The sequence below is a fragment of the Saccostrea cucullata genome, unplaced genomic scaffold (assembly GCF_032062105.1).
Source record: "Saccostrea cucullata isolate Sc308-1 unplaced genomic scaffold, CSIRO_AGI_Scuc_v1 ctg1039, whole genome shotgun sequence".
NCBI classification, from domain to species: domain Eukaryota; kingdom Metazoa; phylum Mollusca; class Bivalvia; order Ostreida; family Ostreidae; genus Saccostrea; species Saccostrea cuccullata.
Genome location: NW_026928226.1, coordinates 243717 through 271049, shown reverse-complemented (window position 1 = coordinate 271049; position 27333 = coordinate 243717). Strand labels below are relative to the sequence as shown.

The following is a 27333-nucleotide window of genomic DNA, read 5'->3' as shown; positions in this document are numbered from 1 at the left end:
AAATTATGGAAAATAGGGTAAGACAAGTCTGTTTATATCTATTTGAAGTTAAGTTAAATCAATTTAAATTTTAACCTTTTTTTTTAATTCTATTTAATCCCTCTTCTAAGAACAGTACATATATCGCTACAATGCCCATCTTTAGTTCGCTTTACATAATTATGTACAAAGAACCGTACATGGTCAAGCATAATAAATGTATTCCCTGGTCACTTAAAAAGGTTTCTTGTTTGGTTAGGTGTTCTCCACACTTATAATCTTTTAAAGACACATTACTGAGGGCTTTGTTTATCATATCTCCAAACACAGAAATTTTTGAGACTGAATTAGATTGCAAACTTTCTTTGAAACATTGTGATTTATTTATAGATATATAGAATATAGGATTCAGTTTCTGCGTCATCAATTACCCATTCCTGTATGGAGCGGTAATTTATGGTGTCCGAATAGGGCCATTTGCGTTAGCGCGACATCGTGTTTAGATGACCGGGACATCGCGCTAACACTCAACACGCTGTCGCGCTAATGCAACTTTGCTCCATACGCCGTCGCGCCAACACAACTTTGCACAACGCGCCAACACACAACACACCGTCGAACTAACACAACATTGGACAATGCGCCGTGCAAGGTTGTGTTAGCGCGACGGCGCGTTGTGTGTTTGCTCCATGTGCAAAGTTGCGTTAGCGCGACAGCGTGTTGTGTGTTATCGCAACGGTGCGTTTATCTGAATGCGATGTTGTGCTAATGCAAATGGCCCGGACACCAAAGTAATGAGAATCAATCGTCTTATTGATGTGAGATGTAAGGTTGATAAGCGCGCAACATTTTAATGAGGAGTAGCGATAATGATTAGATAGTTTAGCAGTATTATTGAACTCCCAGCGTACTTCATGATGAGGATATTTAGGCGTAATTTATAACCACATTACCGATTTATTATCAACACGGTAATTGATTTCAAAACCCAATAACCCAATAAGTATAACTTCCAAAAGATTTTTTTTAAAAAATCATAAATAATAAATATTTTTATATAAGATAATTGCATTTTAATTATAAGGTGTCAAAAAGAGATTATCATTATATAATTACATAATTTGCCTCGAGTTTATTATAACTGTAATTTTGTTATTTTATTTCATAGACACCATGAGAGCTGTCACATTCGGTTCATCCTACGTGAAGGTAGCTTCAAGCTTTACAGACTTTGTCCTGCCATTTGAAGTCGGGTGATTTGGAGTTGGTGGGATGACAGCTTCTCAACCTTGTCCAACTGGGTACCGGTAAAGTGCGAAACGAAATAGAAACGAAACGAAACTTCATATGAAATTTATATAGTAAGCTTCTTTACCAGGGCAATTGTTTCGAATAAGGGGTACCCTACTTGTTTTTAACACTAGGTACCTAACTCAAGTTCAGGCGCCCTCGCTTAAAATTCAAATTCATATTTTGTTAATATATCAATAATTGACATTCATTAAATTGACATCATTCGTTTTGAGAGAATATTTCCTTGTCAATTAAATCCTTTTAGACGTCTTTTGTCGAGCCTTTTCATTGCATACTACTCATTTCTCCCTCGAAAAATACCCCGATACAAAATAAGGCCGTATGAACGTAGATGGGATACACACTGCTGTTAGAGTTGCATGTATAAGTGAACGATAAAACCACCCAGACACCTCGCATTGAAATACTCGTAAGTTTCTGTAAAACTTCAGTTTTGATAGATATGTTGCATCATGGGCGTCGCAAGCAAATTGACAGGGGTGAGGTGGGGTGGGGGGCTTAACCAACCAGAAAGGGAAACCCCAATTTTTAATGCCTGTTTAATATATATCTTTGCAAAAAGGTTGGGGGGCTAAGGGTCTAAACCTCCCTGCCTTTATGTCATACTTAATTTTGTTAATATAACACTAAATAATTACCACTTATTTACCTCGATGAAAAATAGGACCGTCTGTACGTAGGAAGGATACACACGATTCCGATTGGAGTTACCTGTATAATTGAACTATAAAACCAGACATCTCGGAATGAAATACAGTGTACTAAATACTCGGAAATCTCTGGTTTATCCTATGTTTTAAGACATTCGCAACATACAACAGTACAGTGACTTTATTTTGACCCGTACATAAACGAGCCTTTACATGTAACATATCAGTTTTGATAGATATCATGTATCTATATAAATAAGGGCTGGAAATAACTTTAAGACATAAAAATTTGAAAATAGTTCACATATTGAAATTTTACATGCATAGTACATACGTTCGTGCATATTTGCAGCTGGCAAGCATGTACAGTTATTTGGCCAGTTCTGAATAAGAAACCGATTCGGCGGTGCTATAAATAAACAAGGCATTATTTCAAAATCCAAGTGCTTTGTCAAGGTAGTTTGATGACTTGTTGAATTAAATATTGTTTCATAAAAGTTCGGCCTTCCCTCCAAAAAAATTATTACGCAAGTTACCATAAGTGTCCATTTTACCAGTTACGAATAAGCCGACGAGTTCCGGATAGCTTAAAGCGGCACTGTGACGCACAAAGGGGAAAATTGACAAAAGTAGAATTTTCGCATGACCTCTGTAAATTTTGTTCAATTTCTTAAAGTATTCAGTTTCAGAAAATTACATGTTTCAGAAGCTAAAAATGATATTTTTATGGGGAAAAATAAAAGTAAAAATAATTTCTGTCTGCCCCAGAACGAAAATATTGCAAAATACCTTGGTACTTCTTCCTCCCTATTGTACGCGTGCGCAGAAAAGTGTTAAATAAGTTTCCATAGTTACAATGGTCTCAGTTATCCACGAATGAATGTAAGAAGACAAAAAAAAATTGATTTAATCTTTTTAAAAAAGTTTTTAGAATACATTTCTCACCTTTGCATGCTCCAGTTGAATGTTGTTTACAAGTTTGAGCTTAAAATAAGAGTTGCGTGACCTTGACATAACCGAAACAACGAAACGGTAGATACAACCTTTATTTTTCCGGCACTTATATTGTGCAGTCAATTCTTGCAGTTTAATTGTCATATATTCGCTAAATACTCATTATTTCATAAGTCTTTCTCTGTATGCTATAGATATCTTAAAATTACGATATGATTTTGACTCACTGTGCCGCTTTAAAGATTCTTATTCAATTCAACCTTAAATTAAAAAATATACGTCCCAGACGTTATCCATTGTCATGTCTATTAGTAAGAAAAGTTAAATTAATTGTTTACCAATATATTATTTGTATTTCCAAAGGTTGTAGAGAACTAGAGGCACTGTGGGCACTGAGCTCATTTTAATGATACCCCACACCTCTTTTACGATTATTTATGACAAAGTCCATGTTTTGCTCTGGAAGACCCAAAATAAGTGTCAGATCAAAAGTTAACAATTTCACAATATAATAAAGAATCTGTGAAAGTATCATTTAATCTTATTCAGTGGAATAAGAGGAATTGCGGATAAGAGATGTATATACCTTTCAATGTTACAAAAATGACAGTATCCATGTTTTTCTCAAGGAGCCAAATTATGTGCCTAATCCAAAAATAAAATAGGTGCACTTTGGTTCTCTTAAACAAAGATTCTGTGAAAGACTTATTAAATTCCGTGAAACCTCATTGAACTTCATTCAGTGGTAGAATAGGGGTTGCGGATAAGAAATGGATACCCCATAGAATATCAGACGGAGCTAGACGGACGGACGGACGTAGAGACGGATGGATGGACAAAGATTCCATTACTATATACTCCTTCTTCCTGTTTTTCCAGCGTGGTTATAAAAAGTCACGTTTACAATGAAGAAAACAAAGAAGAGTGAATTTATAATAGTGTTCAAAATGGGTATGCGGAACTGGTAAAATAAGAAAACGAAAATATTTCAATATCTTACAGTGTTCTAAATATTTATTTTTGACAAGTTTTTAGCATATTTTAGAGGACATATAAAACTTACTTTTGAGACCTGGAACGTGGTTTTATGTGAAAAATTTATGTATACACAGCGGTTTTTCTGCAGACTTACGCGTCTCGGTGATTCAGATTTGTTGCGTTGTAAAAGTATGTCGACTGTTTCAAGTACGATAACGAAACCAAACCGAGGGCAAAAAATCAAAACTTCACATAATTCAAACACTCATAAGTAAGCCTTCTCACCATAGAAATCAATTTATTTTTACACCGTTGAATTTATTAATTATCAGTCCTTAAATTAATAATTATTCGGAACTGGCCAAAATCCGAAATTGGCCAAACGACTGTAAATACATCATTAGACTGACAAGGGAGCATAATTTTTCGGTAATCAAATTTTATATTAACAAGTGCAAGAACTACATATGAATTTTATTTGAAGTAAAAAAAAAGTCCACAAGCAGTTACACATATATAAGTATATACATGAATTACCTTGATTTGGGGAAAAACGAAGATTTCAATAGTTTGTTTCGTTTCGTTTCGGCAGGTTTTGTTTTGATTATGTTTCGTTTCGTCTTGATTTCGTTTCGGTAGATTTTGTTTCTTTTCGGTAGATTTCGTTTCGTTTCTTTTTCGTTTCGCACTTTACAGGTACCCTGTCCAAATACCATCTACAAGATGTTGAGGTACAACCCGGGCATCGTCGTAATGTGCTTAGGGGGAAACGACATTTCCAGTGGAGCCGAGGCGTCAACAGTCATTGACTGTCTGACAAGCCTTTTCGACCAAATTAAAGTCTTGAGTCCCAGTTGCAGACAACCATAGATTTTCTTCACAGATATTGTTTCTAGAGGAAAATTTCGATTTCCTCTGCAGCGTGACGAGGTTGTTAAGGACTGTTACGTTATGTCCGCCGCAGGACTGTTAACAATAAGATGAAGACAATCCTTGGCAGAACCTACATCAGAATAGATGTCAAATTTCCCAGACATTACCTTTCCGATGAGACCCACTTCAACGGGGCGGGAACAGTCCTCTTTTTGCTTTCAATAAGCAAGACCATCAAGAGTCGCTCCTAGAAGTTGACAATAAACAGCCCTTGTAAGGGAAATTCAATTTTAAAATCGAAAAGATTCCTATGAATACAGACGTAGAAACGTCGCACCTGACGTACATGTATATGCCCATTTATTTTACCGAACTTACCGGTAAATGAAAAATAAATATGTAATACCTATAAATATACACATATAGTATGTAATACACAATGACTAAAAACTTCTTTTTTATAATTCCCGGATATATCGGCTCAAGTGATATTTGCTCGAACTTTTATCTAAACTTGTCATATCTCGTCATATCTACACAAAACATTTTAGTTAGGTATTTAAAACAAGAAATATATTGATTTAATCGGCAAACCACAATATTCCTGTTATTAGGCATCAAACTGAAATAACTTTATCTGTTATAAATAGTATCATAAAAAATCTATAAATATGCCACATTAAAACAGTGCATGCAATATTGCAGGCGCGTATTTTATTTGAACGACCGATTTTTTTTTTCATACATAAATTGTATAAGTAGCCTATCACGAGCTAAATACCGGTACTTGTGTTAAAACACAACAAATATTCGGAATTTCACTCACTCTAGCATATCCCAAAGGAGGTGTAACCACCCCCATCTCCCATCCAGATTTGCTAAATTGCATTTCCTTTTATTTTAGAAAAGTAAAAAACGTGCTTTATCCTTGTCTGCTGAGCAAAAATTTCGTATTTGTGAGAAATTAAATTTATACATACATGTGTTGTATAATGAAAATCCTTAGGAAATGTATACATGTACAATCTGTACCTATATGTACATGCTAATACTCTCTCCGCTTCGAATTTCGTCAATCAAGATTCGATCAGAATTCTTACCCGATTATTTATTTTATTTTAATTGCATTTTAACAACATGCCATTAAATTCTCAAATACCGTAAACAATCAAGAGGAATTAAACAAATATCCATTTATTGATCGAAATAATGTAGTTCAATGAAATCATTTGTAGCAAATTAGATTAGACAAACCGTTATCATTAATAAACACTATTTTCAATCTTTGACGGACATTTCGTTGGGGCAGACATAACGAAAAGACAATTTTGGATGATCGGTGGACACTTCGTGACGGCAGAAATAGTGTGACGATTTTTTTTGGGGGGGGGGGGGCGGACATTTCTTGGCGGCGGACATGTTGTAGAGGCGGACATAGTGTGACTATTTATCCGAAAAAAAGCGGACATTTCGTGGCGGCGGACATAACGTGACGATTTTTCCGAAAAAGAGGCGGACATTTCGTGACGGCGGACATAACGTGACGATTTTTCCGAAAAAGAGGCGGACATTTCGTGACGGCGGACATAACGTGACGGCGGACAAAACGTGACTCAACATATTCTTAGGTGAAGGGGATTCAAGTTTATTCAAAGAGAGATAATCGTAAATAAGTGAAAAATAAATATTATCTTTTGAAAATATTCTTTTCAATGGCCACTGGGCCACAAAAGATGGAATTCATGTGGAAGTATCCTCATGTATTAATAGTGTGAAATATTGTTTAAAAGCATAATTATATCTTTGCATTTGTCCTTGAATCAAATCTTCTGCAATAACATGAAGAGATGAGTGTATAATATGCAAATATATGTCAATATATGCACGCTTTATTTTGTTCAAGTTGTTCTATTTAAATTTCAGTTTTTGCTAGCAAAAATTCCCAAACATAAATAGATAGAATCATATTTAATTAGAAATATGTTTATTTAAAAAAAAAAATGTAACTATAGTTCAACTATTGTATATATGGTTTGTATAAAAAACAACCAGAGTAACCTTTCTATCTCTCCATCTCTTTTCTACTGTCTTTCGAGTGAATGTTTATCTGTTTGTATGGGTGAGTGACTGCAATTTATGTTATAATATCCCATACCCCCTAGTCAGGTTGGGTTTTAGGGGTAATGTAAAATCCTGCCTTATATTTGAATAAATTTGTGAAAAAAGTTACCTCTGTAGTAGAGCCTCTGTAAAAATTAACACTTTACGAAAAACCTGTGGCACTAGTACTGTACTACGTTTTAGCTGTAAGCTTACTTGTACTTTAATGGGTACTAATCCATTGTTCTGTTTTATAATGAATAAGAAAGTAGCTGTTTTATTACCATTGTAGCATTTATTTTTGAAATCCCTATTGTAGCCCCATATTAAATGACATTGAATGCATGACAGGTATGTAAAAAGGTATATATTGCGCATATTTAAATGTTATTCTCAAGGGATTATGTCTTAATTCATGACTTTCACATGTCCTTGAAGTTTTGCCTCTTATAACGATGAAAATCTATTGTTATGAAATTCAACGAAAAGATGTGACATTTTGATGTCATTTTAAGATAAAAGTTTATCTTCTCATATGGGAATGAAAGCGACAAAACCATTCAAAATCGGTTTCAAATAGAAATAGTCAAATATGAGAAAAATATCGTGCTCATATATAAAAAATTGTTTAAAATACTTTTTAAAGCTTGAATCCCCAGTTTGAATCTTTGAAATTCATTTTTAAGGGAGGCAGTAATTAAAAGTAGAAGGGAGTGGACTTCCTATACCGAAGTTTGAGAAAAATTCTTGTTTTCTCTAACACAGGATTATCACAGATCTACGTTGACAAAACATGTTTCACTGTTCATCCTTGTTAAGAATACCTCGGATCAAATCCTGGAAACTGGTATTTGGATCAATTACTATCTTAAAAAATTCAACGTTTCTAAAGATGCCTGCGTTCCCATGAATACGATTTGCGCCCCTTTATCAGCAGACCTATATTTTATTCATATAAAGCCGAAAATGTGCATCATCTTATACGAAATGAAAAGAAGAAAACACTAAATATAATTCCTCATTTTTTTTTAAATCAAATGATTTCAAAAGGAATCTTTCTAACAAATAGATTTTATAAATATGGTATTAAAATCAGAATATTTTCTGTACGTCCTAAATTATTCTACAAAACTATACCTTTTTTAATGTAATTGATGAAAATAAAATTTGAAGAAAAATACTGGGAATGATGGGAAAGAAAATGAAGCATAGGCTTGTTTTGCAATATTTTTAACTGCTAATACAGTGTGGTCATAGAAAATTTTGTATGAAACATGCTTCAGACTGCTGTGCGTATCAAAAATAGAATCTGTCCTCTTCTTAATTTTCTACCCAGCCCAAACTCCTCCCAAAAATAGATGTAAAATATAAGTATATTTTAATGAGTCTAATTAGGTTTTAATCAGTGTTAATCAATATACTAGGAATGTTTACTACATAATGTCCTAACTCTATGATAAAAATTATAGAAATCATACGACATTAAGCTTGACTTTCTCTCATCACTGAATCTTTAATGAATTTAAATCAAATAGTTTCATTGTCAGAAGCTTGGAAACAATGGGTATACGAGACACTGCATTAATACTGATTGATAAAGAATCAGTCATTAGAGTGAAAATAAATGTTTCATTAAAGATGCTGTTAAAGTTTGGAATCCCAAAGAAATATTCACTGAAATATGTGGAATCTACAGCCACTCTGTTTTACAGACACTTGAGCATCAATAATGGACGACAAGCACTTAGAACAGTAATGTACTGTTTGCCAAAATTCAACAAATTATCACCGAAGATGCTTGATTGACTTTCAAAACACTTGGCAAATTTGATAAGCATCATCTTGGGGGTAGTTTACACTGTTTTAAAGAATTATTTGACATTATAAAAGCTTACGACTCAATGGTCACCATATGTTTTGTAAAATGAGTGAAAACGACAGCGTGTAAAATTATCTTTTAAAAAAAAAAATCAGAAATTGTAGTTATTTATGTTTGTCTGACACTCAAAGAGATTATGAAAATCAAATTCATTGCTTTAAACCGACGAAATGAATTTACAGTAAAATGCACTTAACAAAACGGCGTGAGAAAAAAGGTGTGAGAAAAAGAAAGAATTGCAGTAGCACAAAGGTAGTTTTATATGCCAATTTCTTAAATATACATATATATGATCTTGTTGTTCAATATCTCTTTCGGGTGGGAGATGATAGTCCAATTTCTGGTGGTTTCTAGAAAGCAACATTTTTGCAAAATATATCTGAAGGTTAATGAGAGTAAAGAACCGGTATCAGGAATCAATTACATCAAATTTCTTCATGACGGCCTCCAAACCTACATGCCCTGAAGATTATAGGGGTTTTGGAATAAACAGAAAGTGAATGTTTAGTCACAACAATAATTACTAAACCTTTTACCCTTTAACTTGTTTCATTTTCGAAACTTAGGAAGTATGTTGTTTTTTTTTTCAGCTATAATCAGATGGATTGACCCTCTAAAACCTCAGTTTCTTTAAAGCTCCAATATAAGTTGGACAATGGTTTTTAATCCAAAATTCAACTTCCAAAACCATCGACGTATAGGCGAGTTTATATTATTACAATGTATAAAACCTGTTTGTCCAGTATTAACTAATTCATATGCAAGTCTACCTCTCTTAGACCTAATAAGAAAATCTGGAAATCATCAGTATAATCCCAAACTGATTATAAACCAGTAAACATGAAAATGTTAACCAGTAATATACTTGTAAAAAATATTCAGTTTCTGAATAAAGTTTACGATTTACTACACACCACTTAATATTATCAAACTGGCTCCTGAACCCACATCTGATGGTTCGGGGGTCCGTGTTTATTCCTATTTTGTACTGTTTTATGGACTTTTAATCTTGAGTACTTTTCGTTATCTGCATATGTTTTATTACATTTTGAACATTACACTACATGTTGCTGAATATGAATTTAAATATTCAATTAATTCACAACGTATCTGCATTTGACATTTTTCTTTTGACGATTTTGGTAAAGAATATTTTCAAAGCAGTTCTGCCTAACACAGGCACTCTTTTTATAAGTTTCAACACTAGAAGAAGTTTTGTCCCTCTATAGATCCTTATGCTTCAAACAATTTAACTAAGTACATTATCATCTTATATCTTATCAAATATATGTAGTTTCCTAAAGTAAAAAGTAAATTCAATACTTTATTTGAACATCACTGAATCTAGTTTGGGTATAAGAGAAACTTTTGTTTGATTCCCTAATTGTGGACTACAATGCGCCTGATGTCAACAAAGTTCAAAAAAAGATATTTTTAGCATATAGGTCACAGTCAATGTTAAAAGATCATTGACCTCGGTGTCATGTTAAAGAATTTAATTAGTGGAGTCTGCACACCAAATATGAAGTCTCTATCTTTTATGGCTCAAAAGTCATGGCGATAGTTCCAAAAAGCTATTTAAGCATATAGGTCACAGTCAAAGTCTCAAGGTCATCGACCATGGTGTTATTTGAAAGAGGTTAACGAGGCTGAGTCTAGTTATTTTAACCCTAGGGATTTTGAAATTTTTCGTTAATTAATTTTTACTGCCATATGAATTGTTTTCAGATTTTAAAAAATCGGATGTTTATCACCCCGATTTCTTTGGGAGTCATTGCAAAAGTTGTAATTTTATTCTATAGTTGGACTCTATGGGAATTTGGTAGAAAAGCGCCAAATTATCACATTTCCCCCATATTTTTTTATATTTCTTTCCTAGAGATTTCTTCTTCAAGATGAAAGTTATTGTAAAAAGTCATCAAAATGTGAAATTTCAAAAAAGTTGACCATCTAGATTGGACGGGGTCTTAATTACAAAAATTAATTTTTCGATGCCAAAGACTTCTAAAATTGCCATTTAGTGGTTTAAATACATATTGGTGCAGATGAATTATCGGCGCAGATATTTTTGGTAAAAATAGCAACATTTAGAAAGCTGCTATTTTTTGATGCTCTGTCATCAGTTTTTAGTAAAATATACATGAACGTATACCAATATATAAGCGAGCCATATGCCATTCTCCAGCATCATGCATTGCTTACAAAATCGGAAAACAGTTACATTACGTCTCTAGAGCCATTTGAGTGTTTTTCCTACTATTGTCGTAAAATCAAATTTTCAGACCAGTAGGCGTTTCAGATAATGTTAATTTTATGTTTAGAAAAGGTCTACTGTCCCACTTATGACTGCGTGAAATTAAAAGGCTGCGTAAAAGCCATGCACACTCGATTTAGACTCGGTCTTGTTAATTAGTGAAGTATTCATACTAAACTTAAAGTCTCTATCTCACATGGTTCAAAAGTTATTGCAAAAGTTTGAAAAAGCTATTTCAGCATATATAGGTTACGGTCAAGGTCACAAGGTCATAAAAACAAGATGTGTTTGTAAAACATTATGCACCCAGCAGCAACAAAGTTTGAAAAAAAAACGATTTTTAGCATCAAGGACACAGGGTCATTGTCATTTGAAATAACTTAATGAGTGGAGTATGCATACCAAATATGAAGTCTTTATCTCTCATGTTAAAGCTGACAACAGACAAACACACAAAGAGATAAACAAACAAATAGACAGGACAAAACAATATGCGCCTCGGATCTATTGATCCGGGCTCATTAAATACTTCAAGTCTTTGATTGTGTAAAAATTACTTATTTCATTGTTCTACAATAATTTTGACTGAGTATCGGAGGAGAAGATATTTTCATACGCCACCATTTACCAAAAATTTAGTTCCTGTTAGATTTAAAACTCAGTTTAACATATCTATTTGAAATTGTGCGATTGTGATGAGAAAAGAAAAATATCATCTTTTAAATTTCTTACATCTAAATATTTAAGAGATATAAGCAAATATACATTCAATATCTCATCCAGTTAGAAACCCAAAGAAGAATCCTTCCTAACATATGTCCAAATTTGTATCCACCACCGTTAGGTTAACGCAAGAATGTTGCAAACATTTTTTGATGTACAAAAATGGTCTTTTTGCATTATAGCGTAATGGTTCATCGCATTTGAGACGGTTACTTGAGAACATATAATCAAACATTTATTATTGATATATGCATATTAATTAGAATACAAGAACAAGGTATGTGTCATAAATAAGGAAGAAATAAACCAAATATCGTTATTTGAACAATATTAATAAAAACAGCAAGCCTAAAGAGCACAACTTTCAAAACATTTTCTAAGTAACTATTTTTTTCCGGTTTTCTATTGCAACCTTGGAAAAACTCTGCTTTTAACAAAATATCTACGGAAATGACCAATAAAAAGTAATTAACTTCAGTACAGGTATCTGATTTTCTTCACACTGCCTGGAGGCCACGATTTCAAATCTGCGACAGCAACAAAAAGATTGTCATCTCTATCTGTGCACAATCTATAAGGTTGAAAATGTTCAAACTTTATAAAATGTATGAACCGTCCATCCTTGTCAATAATATGGACACAATAATTATCATAATCAGCTGTAAGGATGTGGCCTTGACTGTCTGTTGTGATTCCTGCCGGATTGAATGGTTTATTCTTTGGAGCAGGAGCGTGTCCAGTGTATCTGAATCTGAATTTCCCGGTTTGATTGACAACCACTACTGCTTGAACTCCACAGTCAGCCACACAGATATCAAGGTTTTTGTTCTCACATATGAAGTTTTGAGATCCACCAAAGTTAAAGAGTTGGTTACCATCGTCATCAAACTGAATTGATTGTTTTTCTAAGTAACCAGAGTATCGGACAACTTTTGATTGTTTGTTATCATCATTTTCCATGGTAACCAGAATATCATCTTTAGAAGTGCTGGATAAGCTCATAGGTCTCCAGTTCTGTAATCTGATCAACTCTTGAGTTTTTCCTTCTTTCACAATATTAACGGTTCCATCCCCCTTATCAGTATACATGAGATTTCCACTTTCTGTCACCGCTATGTCTGTTGGGATGTTTTCCGACTTGGTTGTAATCGACTCCAGCGAAAAACTTTTATTAATGCTATACAGTTTCATGATAGTTTCACCTTTACATAGCCATATCTTTTCATTGCCCAGAAAGGCAATATTTATAATATTCTTACCATAAATAATTTCTGTGCTCAAAATATCCGGTTCATTATGCAGTTTTTTGTCTGAATAATGATGTACATTTTCAACTAATTCGTTATAGGCTGTATGACCTAATCTGCAGCCTGTTGATTTCAAAGGGACTTGAGTACGGGAACCAGATTCTGGTGGTTTTCGTTTGACCAAACGAGAGAAAATTGGTTTTCTAGGGACTGGAGGTCGATATCGAACTTGTGGTGCCCTCTCTTCAGTTAAAGAAAGGTTATCAATTGCTGGTAAATGCTGATTGGTGGGGAAAAGGCGTTCAGTTTTTTGTGCTTTCTTGGAAACTGGAGAGGAATCAGAAAAGGAACTTTCTTCTGAAGATTTAATTGGGATAACTTGAATGGATTCATCCTGGGGTGATCCTTGTATGGTTTTCATTCGGTAGCCATTCTTCTCTGTTTTGAAACCATGTGCTGTTAAACTTCCGAACATTTTTAAAATGCTCCCCTCTTGAATTTCAGCTGGTGTGAATTTAGATTTACAAAAAATTAGTTTTGGTGGAAGTTTTTTATAATGATCTTTTAATTTCACACTTAAAGTTTCTGAAATGTCGTTCGAGTCGATAGTTTTATCAAACAAATCAATGTCATTTCTTACATTAACAATAATCATGTTAATTTCATCCTTTTTTCTTTGTAATATATCTGTCTTTGTGTCTTTCAGTTTTCTAACATCAGTTTTTAGTCTATCGACAAGTTTGTCGATTACTGAGTGCCAGTAATCTCCATGTTTTGTTATGGCTGTTAAAAGATCCTCAGCTTCCTTTTCCAATTCACTTTGAATCGTTTCTAGGTCTGAAAAAATTTCCTGGTAAGTAGGATAGATTGTTTCTTTTAATTCAGTTCGCTCTTTCTCTATCATGATTTTTGTTTCCTCTTGAACATCCAATATATTTAATATCTTATGATTGCGATGTTTATTGACGCAAGTGGGACAGACAGAGATTTCACACTTTTTACAATAATTCATACATCTTTCCTTTTCATGTGATTCACATCTAGGGTAGAGAAGAGTAGAATTTCTTGACTTAAATTTGACAACTTCGTGTTTTTTGGTTTCATCAGTTGAAATGTGTTCACCAACACAGGCCTTGCAGAGATTAACGTGACATAGATCACAGTACATTTGTACTATAGCAGTCTCACACTGGTCACATCGTATTAAATCCTGGGCACTTGTACTGGGGTTCATTTCCGAATTTAGAGACTCTGTAATGTAAAGTTTCAAAATCATTGGAAAAAATTATTGGAACGCGTTCATGACTCTTCCTTGGCCAAATGCTATAATTAGATATGAAAGAATATTTCAAAAATGTAACACACTTAAGGACAGATGACACAAACAATTTTTTCTTTGAAAAAGATTAAATATCATGTCACAAGTTTAGAAAAGTGGATTGTTCTTAGAATTTTTTCTCCAAAGAACTGGAATATGAAAAAGACTAAAAGTGTAACATAAACTTAAGAAAAATATAGCGAGCCAGGTGAATTTTATTAGGAAAAGCTAAATGATAAAATTTTTTGTCATTTCGATCTTTCTCTTAAAATTCACCTGGCTTGGTATATTTTTATATTTTTCTAAGGTTTATATTACACTTTTAGCGCCAGGATAACATATTCTAAAATTTATTTTCACCTGTAAACCTTTACTGAATGTGATTTGTCTATATTCGTTTTTTTATTGAAATATTACTAATATTTTCCAAATCTATTTCATTTTCCAGTTCTTCGGAGAAAAAATTCTAAGAACCATCCACTTTTCTAAACTTGTGACATGATATTTAATCTTTTTAAAAGAAAAAATTGTTTGTATCATCTGTCCTTAAAATACCTATTTAATATAATGACTGATTTAAGCAATACTCTTACAATTTAGATCTCAAAATAAAGATGAAAAAAACGAAAATTAAATGAAATAGCTCAGCACATAATTGAAACAATATTACAAGCGAGGAAAAAGCGAATGCCTTACTTAAGTTTAATATAGAAATATTAGAATGAATTGTAACAACAAATATATAATTTTAAAAAATAAATCCATAATTATTACCTGAATACAGGTAAAGAAAATCGTTCTTTTCCCTGCCAAAGTAAAGCTAAACAATTGATATTTTATATCACACGATCCATATGCATGCTCTTCTGTCAAACAACTGTCAGTTTCTGGTTTCATCTAGGTATTTAATACGTGAATGCTGCACTTCAATGATTTACGACAAACGGCTCAAATTTGTAGTTTATTACTAGGGACGGAATTCTTTAAATAATGTTACACATAAAGCCTTGTTAGCATATGACACACACAAAATTAAAGTAAAATAATTATTGTGCTTTAAAGAGTGATTCTGCTGAAATCTGTGCAAATCGTAGAGTAAAGATTTATTATCGATGTTTGCCGGGTTTTTTTTTTATCAAAATCTAGCCATTGACTCTGTTTTAGATAAGTGTGAAATGAGCACATGTTTGCCTGAATGTGTTAGGATTAATCCAAACATATATGCATCTAAATATTTCAATTAATACATAATGGACTTTACAGCGTGTTAAAAATATGTTTGCTATATTATTTGGTATATTACTTTCCTGCAATAGACGAAGTATTACGTTATTATTCTTGCTACCGAATGCTGTACATACGTACGTCCACACCGGTGTCGACTGATTACACTGAACTGTGACTAAGTCCTGGCCTTTATATATGGGTTTGCAGAGTAGCGAGACTCGGGAACAAAAATGGCGGACACACATCTTTTACGAATCGTGTTCTGCTTTAATCAAAACAAATACACATATGATCCAGGGAGAGGATTTGGTAGACACTTGAGTTGGCTGCTTGATTCGAATGAAATCTAACAAATACGTTTGCCTCTAGAACGATGAAAGTGGGGCTCTTTTTCTGATAGTTTTTGATTCCGAAGTAAATCATTTCTTATAGAAGTGGATTCTGCAGAAGATTTCTTTACACTGTTTTGATATTTCAACATGTTAATATTCTGTCATTGAATATGTTGATTTTGAAAAACAAAATTAGACATGGGTAGACTACATCAAACTTGCAATTTCGTTTTGTTGCACATAATTTTTAAATAACATTTGAAAAATGAATTAAAAAATAAAGTTTTCAGTTTAGGTTATTTGTTTTCAATTTTCCAATTACATTATTAACATTTTTTGCATATTCTTAACGATTTCTAATCAAACTTGAATTACACTTTTCTTAAAAACCATTGACATTGCAATGATAAAAGTATTTTAAGATTTTTAATTATCTATTGAAACTATTTACTAAGTAAGTTTTGTTGTATAACCTCTGTAAAGATTGCTACTACTTTACGAAAAGTTGTGGAAGTATACTATGTTTTAGCTGTAACATTTTCTGTACTGTAATAGGTACTAATCCATTGTTCTGATTTATAATACACAAATGTTTAGCTGCGTCATTACAACTGTAGCATTTATTTTAAAATATATTGATAAATAGCTATTCCACCCACTATTGGCCCCATATATAATGATAGTTAATGCATAACAGGTATGTAAAAGGTATGTACTCCGTATATTTAAATGTAATTCTCAAGGGAATGTGTCCTATTTAATAACTTTCACCTGTCATTGAAGTTTCTCCCTTTTTAATACTTAAAATCATTTAAATGAAATTAAGTGAAAAGATAGAATAATTTGTTGTTATTTTAAGACAAAAGTTTAAATATCTTTTTATGTGGAAATTTAAGAGTCACAGCCATTCAAAATTGATCTTAACGAAGGAATATCAAAAATCTGAAAAAAAAGTTTTCTTATATTTCTCAGACTTATAAGTATTTCTAGTATACTTCTTCAATCTTAAATCTTAAGCTGAATCTTTTAAATGTATTTTATGGGAGGCAAATTAAGAGTGAAGGTGGAGTGAATTTCCTAGACTGAAGTTTGACAAATGATTTGTATTCTCTAGCATAGACCTCTCACAGACCTAAGTTCACAAAGCATGTATATTTGTATCACAGTGCACATGTACGACATATATATAGAACGGCCTTATAAAGAATACATCGGATCAAATCCTGTAAAGTAGTATTTGGATCAACTGCTATATTCATAAAAAACAATCAATATTTGTTTTTTATTGTTTTAAAACAAAGAACTATATGCGGTATATTGCATATACTTGCCCCCCACAAAAGTTAAATTTTGAAAACTTCCTGAAATGTGCTGAATTTTAAAAATTGTATGTGAAATATAATTAACAGAACATATTATTGTTTCAAAGTAGTTTAATCACAATTTTTGTTTTTATGACGTCATAAACTAGTCCGATTTTATATCCTTTTTTCAGAAAGAGGACAGAATGGACAAAATTCAAACAATTTTAGCTTTAAAATTTATAGAGCGCAAGTTTGTTCAGAAACAATATTTACATATTTCATTGATTTTATCATTCTGCACATTATATCAAAATATTGAGCCTGAACACACATGCGCTCGGTGACTTTTACTCAAAATATCGACGAAATATGTACATTTTTTCTGTAGAATTCATAAAAAACTGAAATTTACGTCATGTTTGTGACGTCATTTCGTACATATAACGTCATAACTTATGAAAATATTCAGTGCGTTGAAGTCAGCATATACTCCCCTATTTAAGAACATAATTAAATATTTCTTCATCAAAGTTTGGTTTGGGGGGCAAATATCGGTTATTACCGAATAAAGTACTTTAGTAAAAAGGACTCTTTTTAATAAATAGATAATATAAATATGGCATTAAAATAAGAATATTCTCTGTTCTTCCTAAATAATGCTTCACAAATATACCTTTCTTCATGATGTTCACTCCTCCATGGCACTCTGATGTTTCGAAAGTCCGTGTTTGCACTGCTCCTATTTTGTATTGTTTTATGGTCTTTGAGATTGAATATTGTTCCTTATCTCCATATCATTCATGTAACTAATGAAAGTAAAATTTAAAGAAAAATATTGAGAATATTGAGAAAGAAAATGAAGCATAGGATTACATTGTATTTTGTTAGTGCTAATAAAGTTTGGTTATTGTTAATTTTATAAGAAACATGCTTTAGACTGCTGTTTTTGCATTTAAAATGGTACCCGTGAATTTACTTACCTTGTCACTGGTCATTCGCAAAGTTATTTCGTTAAAACATTCTGATTACGCACACAAGTACTCTGAAGTAGACACCAAAAAGATGGCTGAGTTTTTGATTGACAGTATCTTTTATGTTTTTTGAGACCAAGTCTTCCAACAATCTATTCGAAATCCCATGGGTACGATTTGCGCCCCTTTATTAGTAGATCTATTTTTGTATTCATATAAAGCAAAAATTGTTTGCTCTACTCCAATTTTGGTTTGCTTAATGGACTTTTGAGCTTAAATAATATTCTGTATTTTATAATTCTTATTGCAGACGAATTGCTCAGAAACAAAACTTTATAAAAGTTAAAGATATCAATAAATATTCCTAGAAATGGATTTTATTTATATTTTGCAGAAGATACCTTTGTTAACCCCCCTTTCCAATTTTTTTTTAATTTCACCCGCTATGAGGTCTTTATTTCATCAACTTGAGTTTTGGGTGTGGATATTTATATTAATTTTTCTGTGCCAGTTCTGTTTATTTGCTTTTCCATGGGCCTGAGAGATCTCCATATTCCTTCTCTAATTGACTCATTCTGTTTTGCACATTAGCTGTAATTCCCTGGTTGGTGGGAGGAATTGTCCCATTTGGCTTTTTTTCCCTGATCAATTTTCCCTTTCAACCAGAACATGCAGGATTTTGCCTTACTTATGACTAAGATGTTGGGATGTTGATAAGGTGCTGTAACATGTGCGATAGACCGGAATGTCATGTCTGCAGACTTCTTGCATCTTTTTTTTATAGTAGGCGCATCCAGGGCAGAGAAGACTGAAATTTCTTGATTCAAATGTGACCATCATTCCTTGGTCTTTAGATTTATGTTTTAATATGTGTTCTCCAACGCAGGCCTTGCACAGGTTGACAAGACATGCATCACAATGCAACCGGTATCGTACAAAATCAGTCTCATTACATATGTTAACGGTAATAGTTCATTAGTTTATTTATATGTCCATGCAAAACTGTCAAACGTGGAGTAAGCTATTTTATTTTCAGTAGAGAGAGAACTAGGGATATGGTCAATTGTATCCTTAAATATGCGGAAATAAAAAAACAAATTTAACCATCCATACTTTAAAAAATCCAAGTCCAGTTAATACATTTTTGAAATAATATTTTAGATAAATGGTTTAATATGTCGGATGCTGACTCCATTTTATAAATTGCAGTTATCGATATGGTTTCCAATGGCCATTGTTGTTTGGTTAACTGTTCTGAAAGGAGATTTAAATCATCCAAAGGGTGTTCTTTTCACCAAAGACTGACAATATCTTTTTACGTAATAATGCCGCGATAAGATTGATTAACTGTTTGTATGTTGTTTAGCATGCCATTCGAGAATTTTCACTCATATAGAGACGTCGCCATAAACCAATGAAGGGCTTCAACTTTAGACCTACACTGGGCGCTCAGGGCACTCAGGGCCATTGAGTGTTCTTTATCATGCCAACCCCTACCCTCAAAGGAGACCTATATTTTTAAGGTTATATCGGAAAGATCTATAACTTTCACTTCTAATACTGAGCGCTTGGTGAATAGTCACTAGCTTTGTTTACATTTAAGGTTTACGTTCTAGCTTTGACGCGGCACTGCGAAAGAGAATAGAAACCAGGCCTCCCGATCACGAAGCGAATTTTTGTCGTGTCCGTCTGTCCGTCTATATATCTATCTATCTGTCTGGCTGCCTATCTGTCTGTTTGTTTGTCTGTTTGTCCGCAAAAACTTTAAACTTGCCCATAACTTTTGATTCAGTGAAGCTATGTCTTCAAAATTTCACATGTGTAGTACTTGTGAAAAGATCTGACTTCGAGATTTCACTTGTGTATTACTTGTGAAAAGATCTTTCCTAGGGTACCACCAAATATGACCTTTTGACCTTGACCTTGAAGTTATTTTGATGAATTTAAAGACATGTACATGTATGAAGGCTGAACTGTTATTCAATCAGATGTTAATTTTTGCCGATTTGAGAGGAATTATTTTCACATCATTATAAGAACGTTCTTGATATGTATTGTATTTCTTGTACGAGGTTTGTCCCAGATAAACGCAAACTTTTTGAATATTTCAAATACTTCTCAATGAATGCTAAAATTTTTTTGCATGCATGAGGATAATGCTATTTTTTTATTTTGACTAAATATCATAGACCTGTGGTGTTTTATGCATAAAATCAGCATTTAAAGGGTGTTAAATATCGGTGGTCGGCGCACGACATTTTTTTTTTTACTTTTACAAATAGCATTGTCATTGATGTTTTCATTACTATCAGGTTATACTGAAATGTAATATCACAAAATTACTCTCGTATATAGGTAAAAGAAAATAGGACACAGTCGTGTGTTTTAAAGCAGAATACATACAGATATATGAACACATTTTCTCTTCAATAGGTTCATGTAAGAAAAAATATTTACAAATGTAAATATTTCGAATTACTAGTAATCAATTGTGCATAGACACAGATTTGAAGTTAATATTTTCTAAAATTTTCTGTATAATGTCACGAATTATATATGTCGATAGAAGTTCACATGGAAATATATTAAAAATCTTATTTCAACTAAAAATTATATTTAAAAAAAACTTCAAATTTTTGTACGGGTTTGATTGACACATCCTTGCACTTTGACAAATTTTAATTTCATACTTAATACTACTAAGGAAAAGTGGCAGTCTTGTTGTGTATTAATGAAAAATATTAAAACTATAGTCCAGAAAATTCAGAGTAGAAACTTTCGAAAGCAAAACATACACACAGTATATTATCAGTCTTTGCAGTTGTGTTGAGTAGAGTAGAATCCCAAACCTTCACAATAACAGAGCTCGCGTGTACGATTTACAAAAACTGTGTACGTTTCACGGGTTAGTATCATTTGCAAAACTCTGAACACACCACTAAGAGCCGAATGATAAGATTTGTAAAGGGGTTTTACTTTCAAACAGTTTGAAAATACATGTAATTATATATCTGCATTAAAGTTTAATTTTGTTCATTAATACAAAAAGGATTACCACTTTTCCTAGAAATTAAGAATAAAAATTTTAAAAAATGTTTCCAATTTAGCATAGTGCTTTTGCCCCTTCATTTCGGACCCCTCTAACTTTTAATTATCAATTAACTCAAATCTTAATTATTTTAAACCTAACACATGTTTCGTTATCTGTGTGGTACATAAAATGCAAAAAAAATATTGAAAGCGGTGCTTTAGTTTTATAAAAAATAATTTAAAAAGTCCTCTATCGGGTGTTAATTCCGGAATGTTGCACTTGTCCGAGTTGGGTTTTAATTGTGTCACATTAATATTTAGAGTAGGCCTGGTATTTCATCGATCAACTGAAAACGTGAACAGGTAATAACCAGTTATAATGGATTGTGCAATATGAAACAAAATATACAGAAAAAGAAACACAAATAATTTCTCAAGGATTACGCAAGTTTATTATTATTTTTTTGAAAGAGCTCGAGGGTGCTGGGTAGAATCTTGGATATGTACATGTACTCCCTGATCCCTAATTCCAGACTCCCCACCTTGTTTTTGGGGGGGGGGATTGTTTCTAGGTGGAAATTTAACACTAAGGTAAATTCTTGTATATGAAAACGGAAAAATTCATATCAAAGAAAAACGTCTTCTTTTGTATTTTCTAAAAAGATTAGTGCAGTATCGAATTTTTGAATATCAAACTCTCTCTCTCTCTCTCTCTCTCTCTCTCTCTCTCTCTCTTTCTCTCTCTCTCTCTCTCTCTCTCTCAGTTTTGAACATATTTTACTGTATAAACAAAAGGATCAAAAACAAGTTCTTACAACTTACGACTTCCTTTCCTTTAATATAACTATATGTCATGCAATTAAGATACCTGTAGTACATAGAAGTATAAATACAAAAGAGTTACAAGTGAAATATTTACTCAGTTACATAATAATTTAAAATCTACAGGATTCATCAAAAAATTTATGCACAGCAGCAAAAATATATGTATTAGTTTCTACAGGCATATTAACATCACCACATAATAACATTTGTTTTTTAAATTAATATTGACCAATTCGTCAAGTAAAAATAGTCGAGTAAAAAGATTACTCCTATAGCTTTTGGATAATTCCTACAGGCAAAAAAAGATAAACATCTTCATTCTTTCCACATGACCATAAAGGGCAATTAATAATATTTCTTTTGAGTAGATCATAGTTAAGTATACAGTTGCGTCTAATTTAGTTTGGATTATATCTGTGTAACGTTTACCAAATGAAAACATATATCAGCTGATTTCGAATTTTGTTGACTGTGCAAAATTTTTGCGAACAAATTTTGCTGTAATATACCTTTATATAAAACATTCATTGTTAAATGAAAAAAGTGAAATATCGTTACTTCCAATAACGATGAATAACGGTTTCAGTCGCAAATTATTTGTTTTAAATTAACACAGTGAAGCAAAAAAGTTCACTGTAAATTACAAATTGTATTTTTTTTTCTTTAAGAATAAAAAAAAATTATTGCATTTAAGAATTCACTTCCTAGTAGAACTGCAAAAGATACCAAGTCAAATAAAAATAAAAGACAATTTACCATGTTTTGTATAATATCGAATTCCATAACTTATCTAGTGCCAAATATTGCCAAACAGCAAACAATCAAAGATCAATATTTTTAATAAAGGCCATGCAAATCGCACATTCGTCTGTTAGAAAAATCCCGTATCAGCTTTAGCCAAAATATACTTACATTAACATCAGATATCGAAACATTTTGTAGTATATTATTATAGATTATTAGAATAATTATTTCAATTTATTTGTTTGTCTATTTGTATAATGTTCCATCAACGAGTGTTCACTCATTTGAGATGACAACACTTTCCTGTAAAAGGCTTGAAATTTTGAATTGTACTTCGGTTTACAGCCTTTGAGCATGCAGTGATGGGGATATTTTTCTTGCCAGCAACGACGTCTTCAAAGGACCTCAATTTATATGCTTTCTTTAGAAGGATCGGACTCCAGTCTCATGCCAATATAAATTAACATTTATTTTGAAATAAAAGTTTTTTATTATTTAAAAACTCTATCGATTATCATTATGGTTTTATTACTGCCCACATAATACATTATGATATCTTTAATAAGCTATGAACTTAATTACACCTATAGCACCACATGGTTGGCATATCAATTGCAGTAAATAAAATCGCCCGAACAAGACTGTCTCTAGTGATTCTTCTTGGAATGCTCTATACCTTGGAAGAGGAGCTTGTCCAGAATATTTGAATCTCAGTTTCCCGGCCTGATTGACCACCACTATTGCTTTAGCTCCACAATCAGCCACACAGATATCAAGGTTCCTGTTTTCACATATAAATTTGTGAGAACCATCCGATGAATAAAGAGGTGCCTTTTAATCATCGAACTGAATGGATTGTTTCTCTGTTGAATCAGAGTATCGGGCAACTTTGGACTGTTTATCATCACTTTCCATAGTAAAGAGAAGGTCGCGGGTGGAGGTCCTACAGACACCTAGAGTTTTCCATTTTCTACTCTTATCACTTCTTCTTTAGTTCCACTCTTCACAATGTTAATAGTTCTCTTCCATTGATCTGTTTACACTAGCTCTCCACCTCTTGTGACTGCTATGTCTGTTGGGCTCCTGTTTATTGTCCTTGTTCTGATTGACTTGATTAAACCCTGATTTATGCTGTAGAGTGTCATAGTACAGCATTCATCACAGGCCCATATTTTTTCATCACCCAAACATGCAATATTTCGAAGGCGGCCATAATGATAAATGCGCTTGTCGAAAATCTCTGGTTCATTACGCAGCTTTTTATACGGAAGAGAAACTTTTACTGATCCCTGTTTAACTGAATGAGGGGGACTTTTCTTATGTGATTTAAGTGAGATTTCTTTTGGTGTTTCCGGAATGTTTCCAAATTGTTTTGATTTAAGAGGAATTGAAGAGAAATTTCCGAAGTGAGAACAAAGTTCGTCTTCTTGGATAACTTTCGGTGTAAAGTTTGGGGCAGACAAAATAGGTATTTTTGGAAAGTTTTTATGTTGTTCTATAGAGACTTGTAAGCTGAAGATTTTTGAAAAGTCATTTGAGTCTTTTGCAATATCTAATACATTGATTTCATCTCTTATGTTAATAATTTTCTTGTTGATTTCATCAAGAATTTTTTTTAAAGTTTGTAATTGCGATCTCTTCATTTCATTAACTTGGTTTTTAAGTTGATTGACAAGTTTGTTGATTTTTCCTTGCAAGACCTCTCCCTGTTTTGTTATGGAGGTTAAGAGTTTTTCATATTCCTTTTCTAACTCACTTATTTTGTTTTGTATATTAGATTCCATCTCCAGGTATTTGGGATTAACGTTTTCATTTAACTCAGATTTGTATTTGTTTATCTTATCTTTCTTTTCATCCAGAACTTCTACAACTTTAGATAATTTATGGCTCATATGCCGATCAGAGGAAAGGCAACTGCCACAGACGGAAATGTCACAGTTTCTACAGAACATCTCACATCGTTCTTTTCCATGAGAGGCACATTCGGGGTAAAGGGGAGTAGAATTCCTCAACTCATATTTGACCACTTTATGATCCTTGGATACATCAGTAGAGATGTGTTCTCCCACACAGGCCTTGCATAGGATTACGAGACACGTGTCACAGTGCATCTGTACTTTAACAGTCTCACACGTGTCACAGTGTATCACGTGCTGGGCACTTGTACGAGGGTCCATGACAAGACCCTTGGCCTCTAAAATTGGTAAATAAAGTTTTGTAGATCAACTAATAAATTGTTGGTGATTTTTATGAACTGATGAGATAATTATATATTAGTATTCCATATATATTTTCCTCTTTTTGCTAACTTAAAATCATGGAATACAAAAACGTATTTCTTGCTATTCTTGATAATATTGTAAGCTGTGAAAGTAACATAAAAATGACTTTCTTTGATTTGAAGTTCACATGTACGTGTCATGGCAAAAATTGCATGATCTCAATTGAAAATTTGTGCAGAACTACACAGTTTTAAGGGGAAAGGAAAATATTATTCTCTTGCTTTTAAGAAATAATGTATTTAGAAAAAAAGTTTTAATTTGTAGATAATGTGATGAAAAGCTGTTACCTGCTTACTGGTGGAAAATGGCAGCTGTCCTAGCCAACAGAAATCCATATTACTCGATTTCCAGTCGCACGGCCGATTGCATTATCATTATCTAAAAGTCAAGGCGAATGTCTGTGCCCTACTCTCCGATCAATATCTTTATCTTCCTGTACCTAACGTTAACAGTGCATAAATTATGAATGTTGCATAAAATATTACTTTTGTTTATTGAAATAATTGAATTATTATTTTCTTTTTTTACATTTATATTGCTGTTCCTCATCTTTTGAAACTGGATCACTGCTAACAGAGTATGTACATATAAATATTATTAAAAAAGGTTTAAGTACATAGGCATGCATAAACATGCATAAAGCGATATTTTAAAAAATTGAACTTGTGTTATGAGTTCATTATTTATGATTTATATCTACAAACAACAATGTTAATGTTTTAAAAAGGGGAACTCCTGAGTCTATCCGCCTTTATGTTCTGAATTCTCATGGGTTGTCCCAAAATAGAATCATTCAAGCTCAATAAACAAATATATGGCATATGGCCGGTAAATGCACGTTGTGATGTTGAATAAATCTGTATATTTTGGATCAGTAATATTTTGCATTACTTTCATTTTTGAGTTTAAGTAGTTTAAAGAATCAAAATGTAATTCACTGATTTTGAACCAAATATAACTTGCATCGTTACTTAAATCTTAAGATAATGAGCAGTATTGAAGATCAGAAGTCCATAAAAAAAATACAAAATAGGAGCAGAGTCGTTCGTTAACTTTTCGTTATCTCCACATGATTCATCGATATAATAATGAAAATTTCCATTGATAATAGACCTGTCCATATAACCTTATCCGAACATGAGGGAAGGGCCAGTTATAGCAGTTTTTAAATTTCAATTGGTGTAAAAGGACAGAACCAGAAATAGCAATTAACAATAGGTATATGATACTGCATACAGGGACATTTTCGCCTCGTTTCTTCTTTCCCTTTTCGCTCTAACCTCGTTTGGACGAATTTAAAAAGGGAAGAATTCATATTGTAAAATCTAATTTCTTAAACAAAACTGTGATTTGGTGAATTTAAAATGGGTCAACATTGTTTGCAAGTTTGAAATGACGAAAATCAAGCGGGGCAAAAATAGTTCTGTATACAGTATTTGAAATCTTGCAAAAAAATATCTACCAGTCTATATTTGGGTATTAAAGAAATACTTATATGATGCGATCGAATAGTCTCTCCTTAATTTTGTTGCTTAGTATAATTTTGTTTTAACATTTTTTTTACATATGCATTTGCTTGAACACCTTACATGTAGGAAAAAGACAAAAGAATAGAAAAAAGAGATGCATTGGCCTTGATAATATGCGAACAATTGTTCAGAGATGTGAGATCTGATTGGCTTTTACATAATCCTCATGGTAATTTAGGGATAAAGTTTAAGTGCCTTGGTTTATAAATGATAGATGTGCTTTTTTATGTATACGGGGAAAACTGAATTAAAAAGAGACTAACCGAGAGAAACAAATACATTATATTGTTGTTAACTGACAATACTTTGGATGATTTGGGATGAAAGACTAATACAGAATAGAAGGGGTTTTAATACTCATTGAATATATGTGAATGTACATACAATGAACTTTGATTTTAGATTTTAAAGTCAAATATAAACATAACAGATAATACGATCGTATACTGTAGATTTACACTACACTTTTCAGATGAATTTATACTAAAATTACTCAGGTATCTGGTATGCCTATATGCTTTTTTTTCTCACATGACCAAATAACTCTTTTTCGCCCAATCAGATTTTTTCTAGTTGGATTATTTATATAAATCTATTTTCCTCTCTGATCAATTTATTAACCTTTTTAGAATAAGTTTTGAACAATTTTTTTGTATTGCACTTATGATAATATTCCAACGGTCGTACAAAATGAACAATTATTCAATATTATTTGTCTGTGTAGTGTTTCTAAGTATGTTCCAGAGAAAAGTTTAGGGACAAAACAAAAATATTTTTCGAAAATATAGTTTTTTCATACCTTACATACTATTAGATCCTC

At 32.5% G+C, this 27333-nt stretch overlaps 2 protein-coding genes across 2 annotated transcripts; both read right to left on the bottom strand.

Annotated features, from left to right (window-relative positions):
• Positions 1 to 12178: 12178 nt before the first annotated feature.
• LOC134276844 (uncharacterized) lies at positions 12179 to 13426 on the bottom strand. The gene has a single exon (XM_062759132.1). The coding sequence runs from the start codon at positions 13424 to 13426 to the stop codon at positions 12179 to 12181; it is 1248 nt and encodes a 415-aa protein (XP_062615116.1).
• A 10313-nt stretch (positions 13427 to 23739) lies between these two features.
• Positions 23740 to 25500, bottom strand: LOC134276843 (E3 ubiquitin-protein ligase TRIM33-like). The gene is made up of 2 exons (XM_062759131.1): positions 25272 to 25500; positions 23740 to 24896 (listed from the first exon to the last, which is right to left on the bottom strand). The coding sequence occupies exon 2, from the start codon at positions 24877 to 24879 to the stop codon at positions 23740 to 23742; it is 1140 nt and encodes a 379-aa protein (XP_062615115.1). The 5' UTR covers positions 24880 to 24896; positions 25272 to 25500.
• Between the last annotated feature and the right edge of the window lie 1833 nt (positions 25501 to 27333).

What these genes read in the sequence shown, in the direction of transcription:
- LOC134276844 (XM_062759132.1), bottom strand. Translation starts at nt 13,426, where the DNA reads ATGTTCGGAAGTTTAACAGCACATGGTTTCAAAACAGAGAAGAATGGC.
- LOC134276843 (XM_062759131.1), bottom strand. Translation starts at nt 24,879, where the DNA reads ATGGACCCTCGTACAAGTGCCCAGCACGTGATACACTGTGACACGTGT.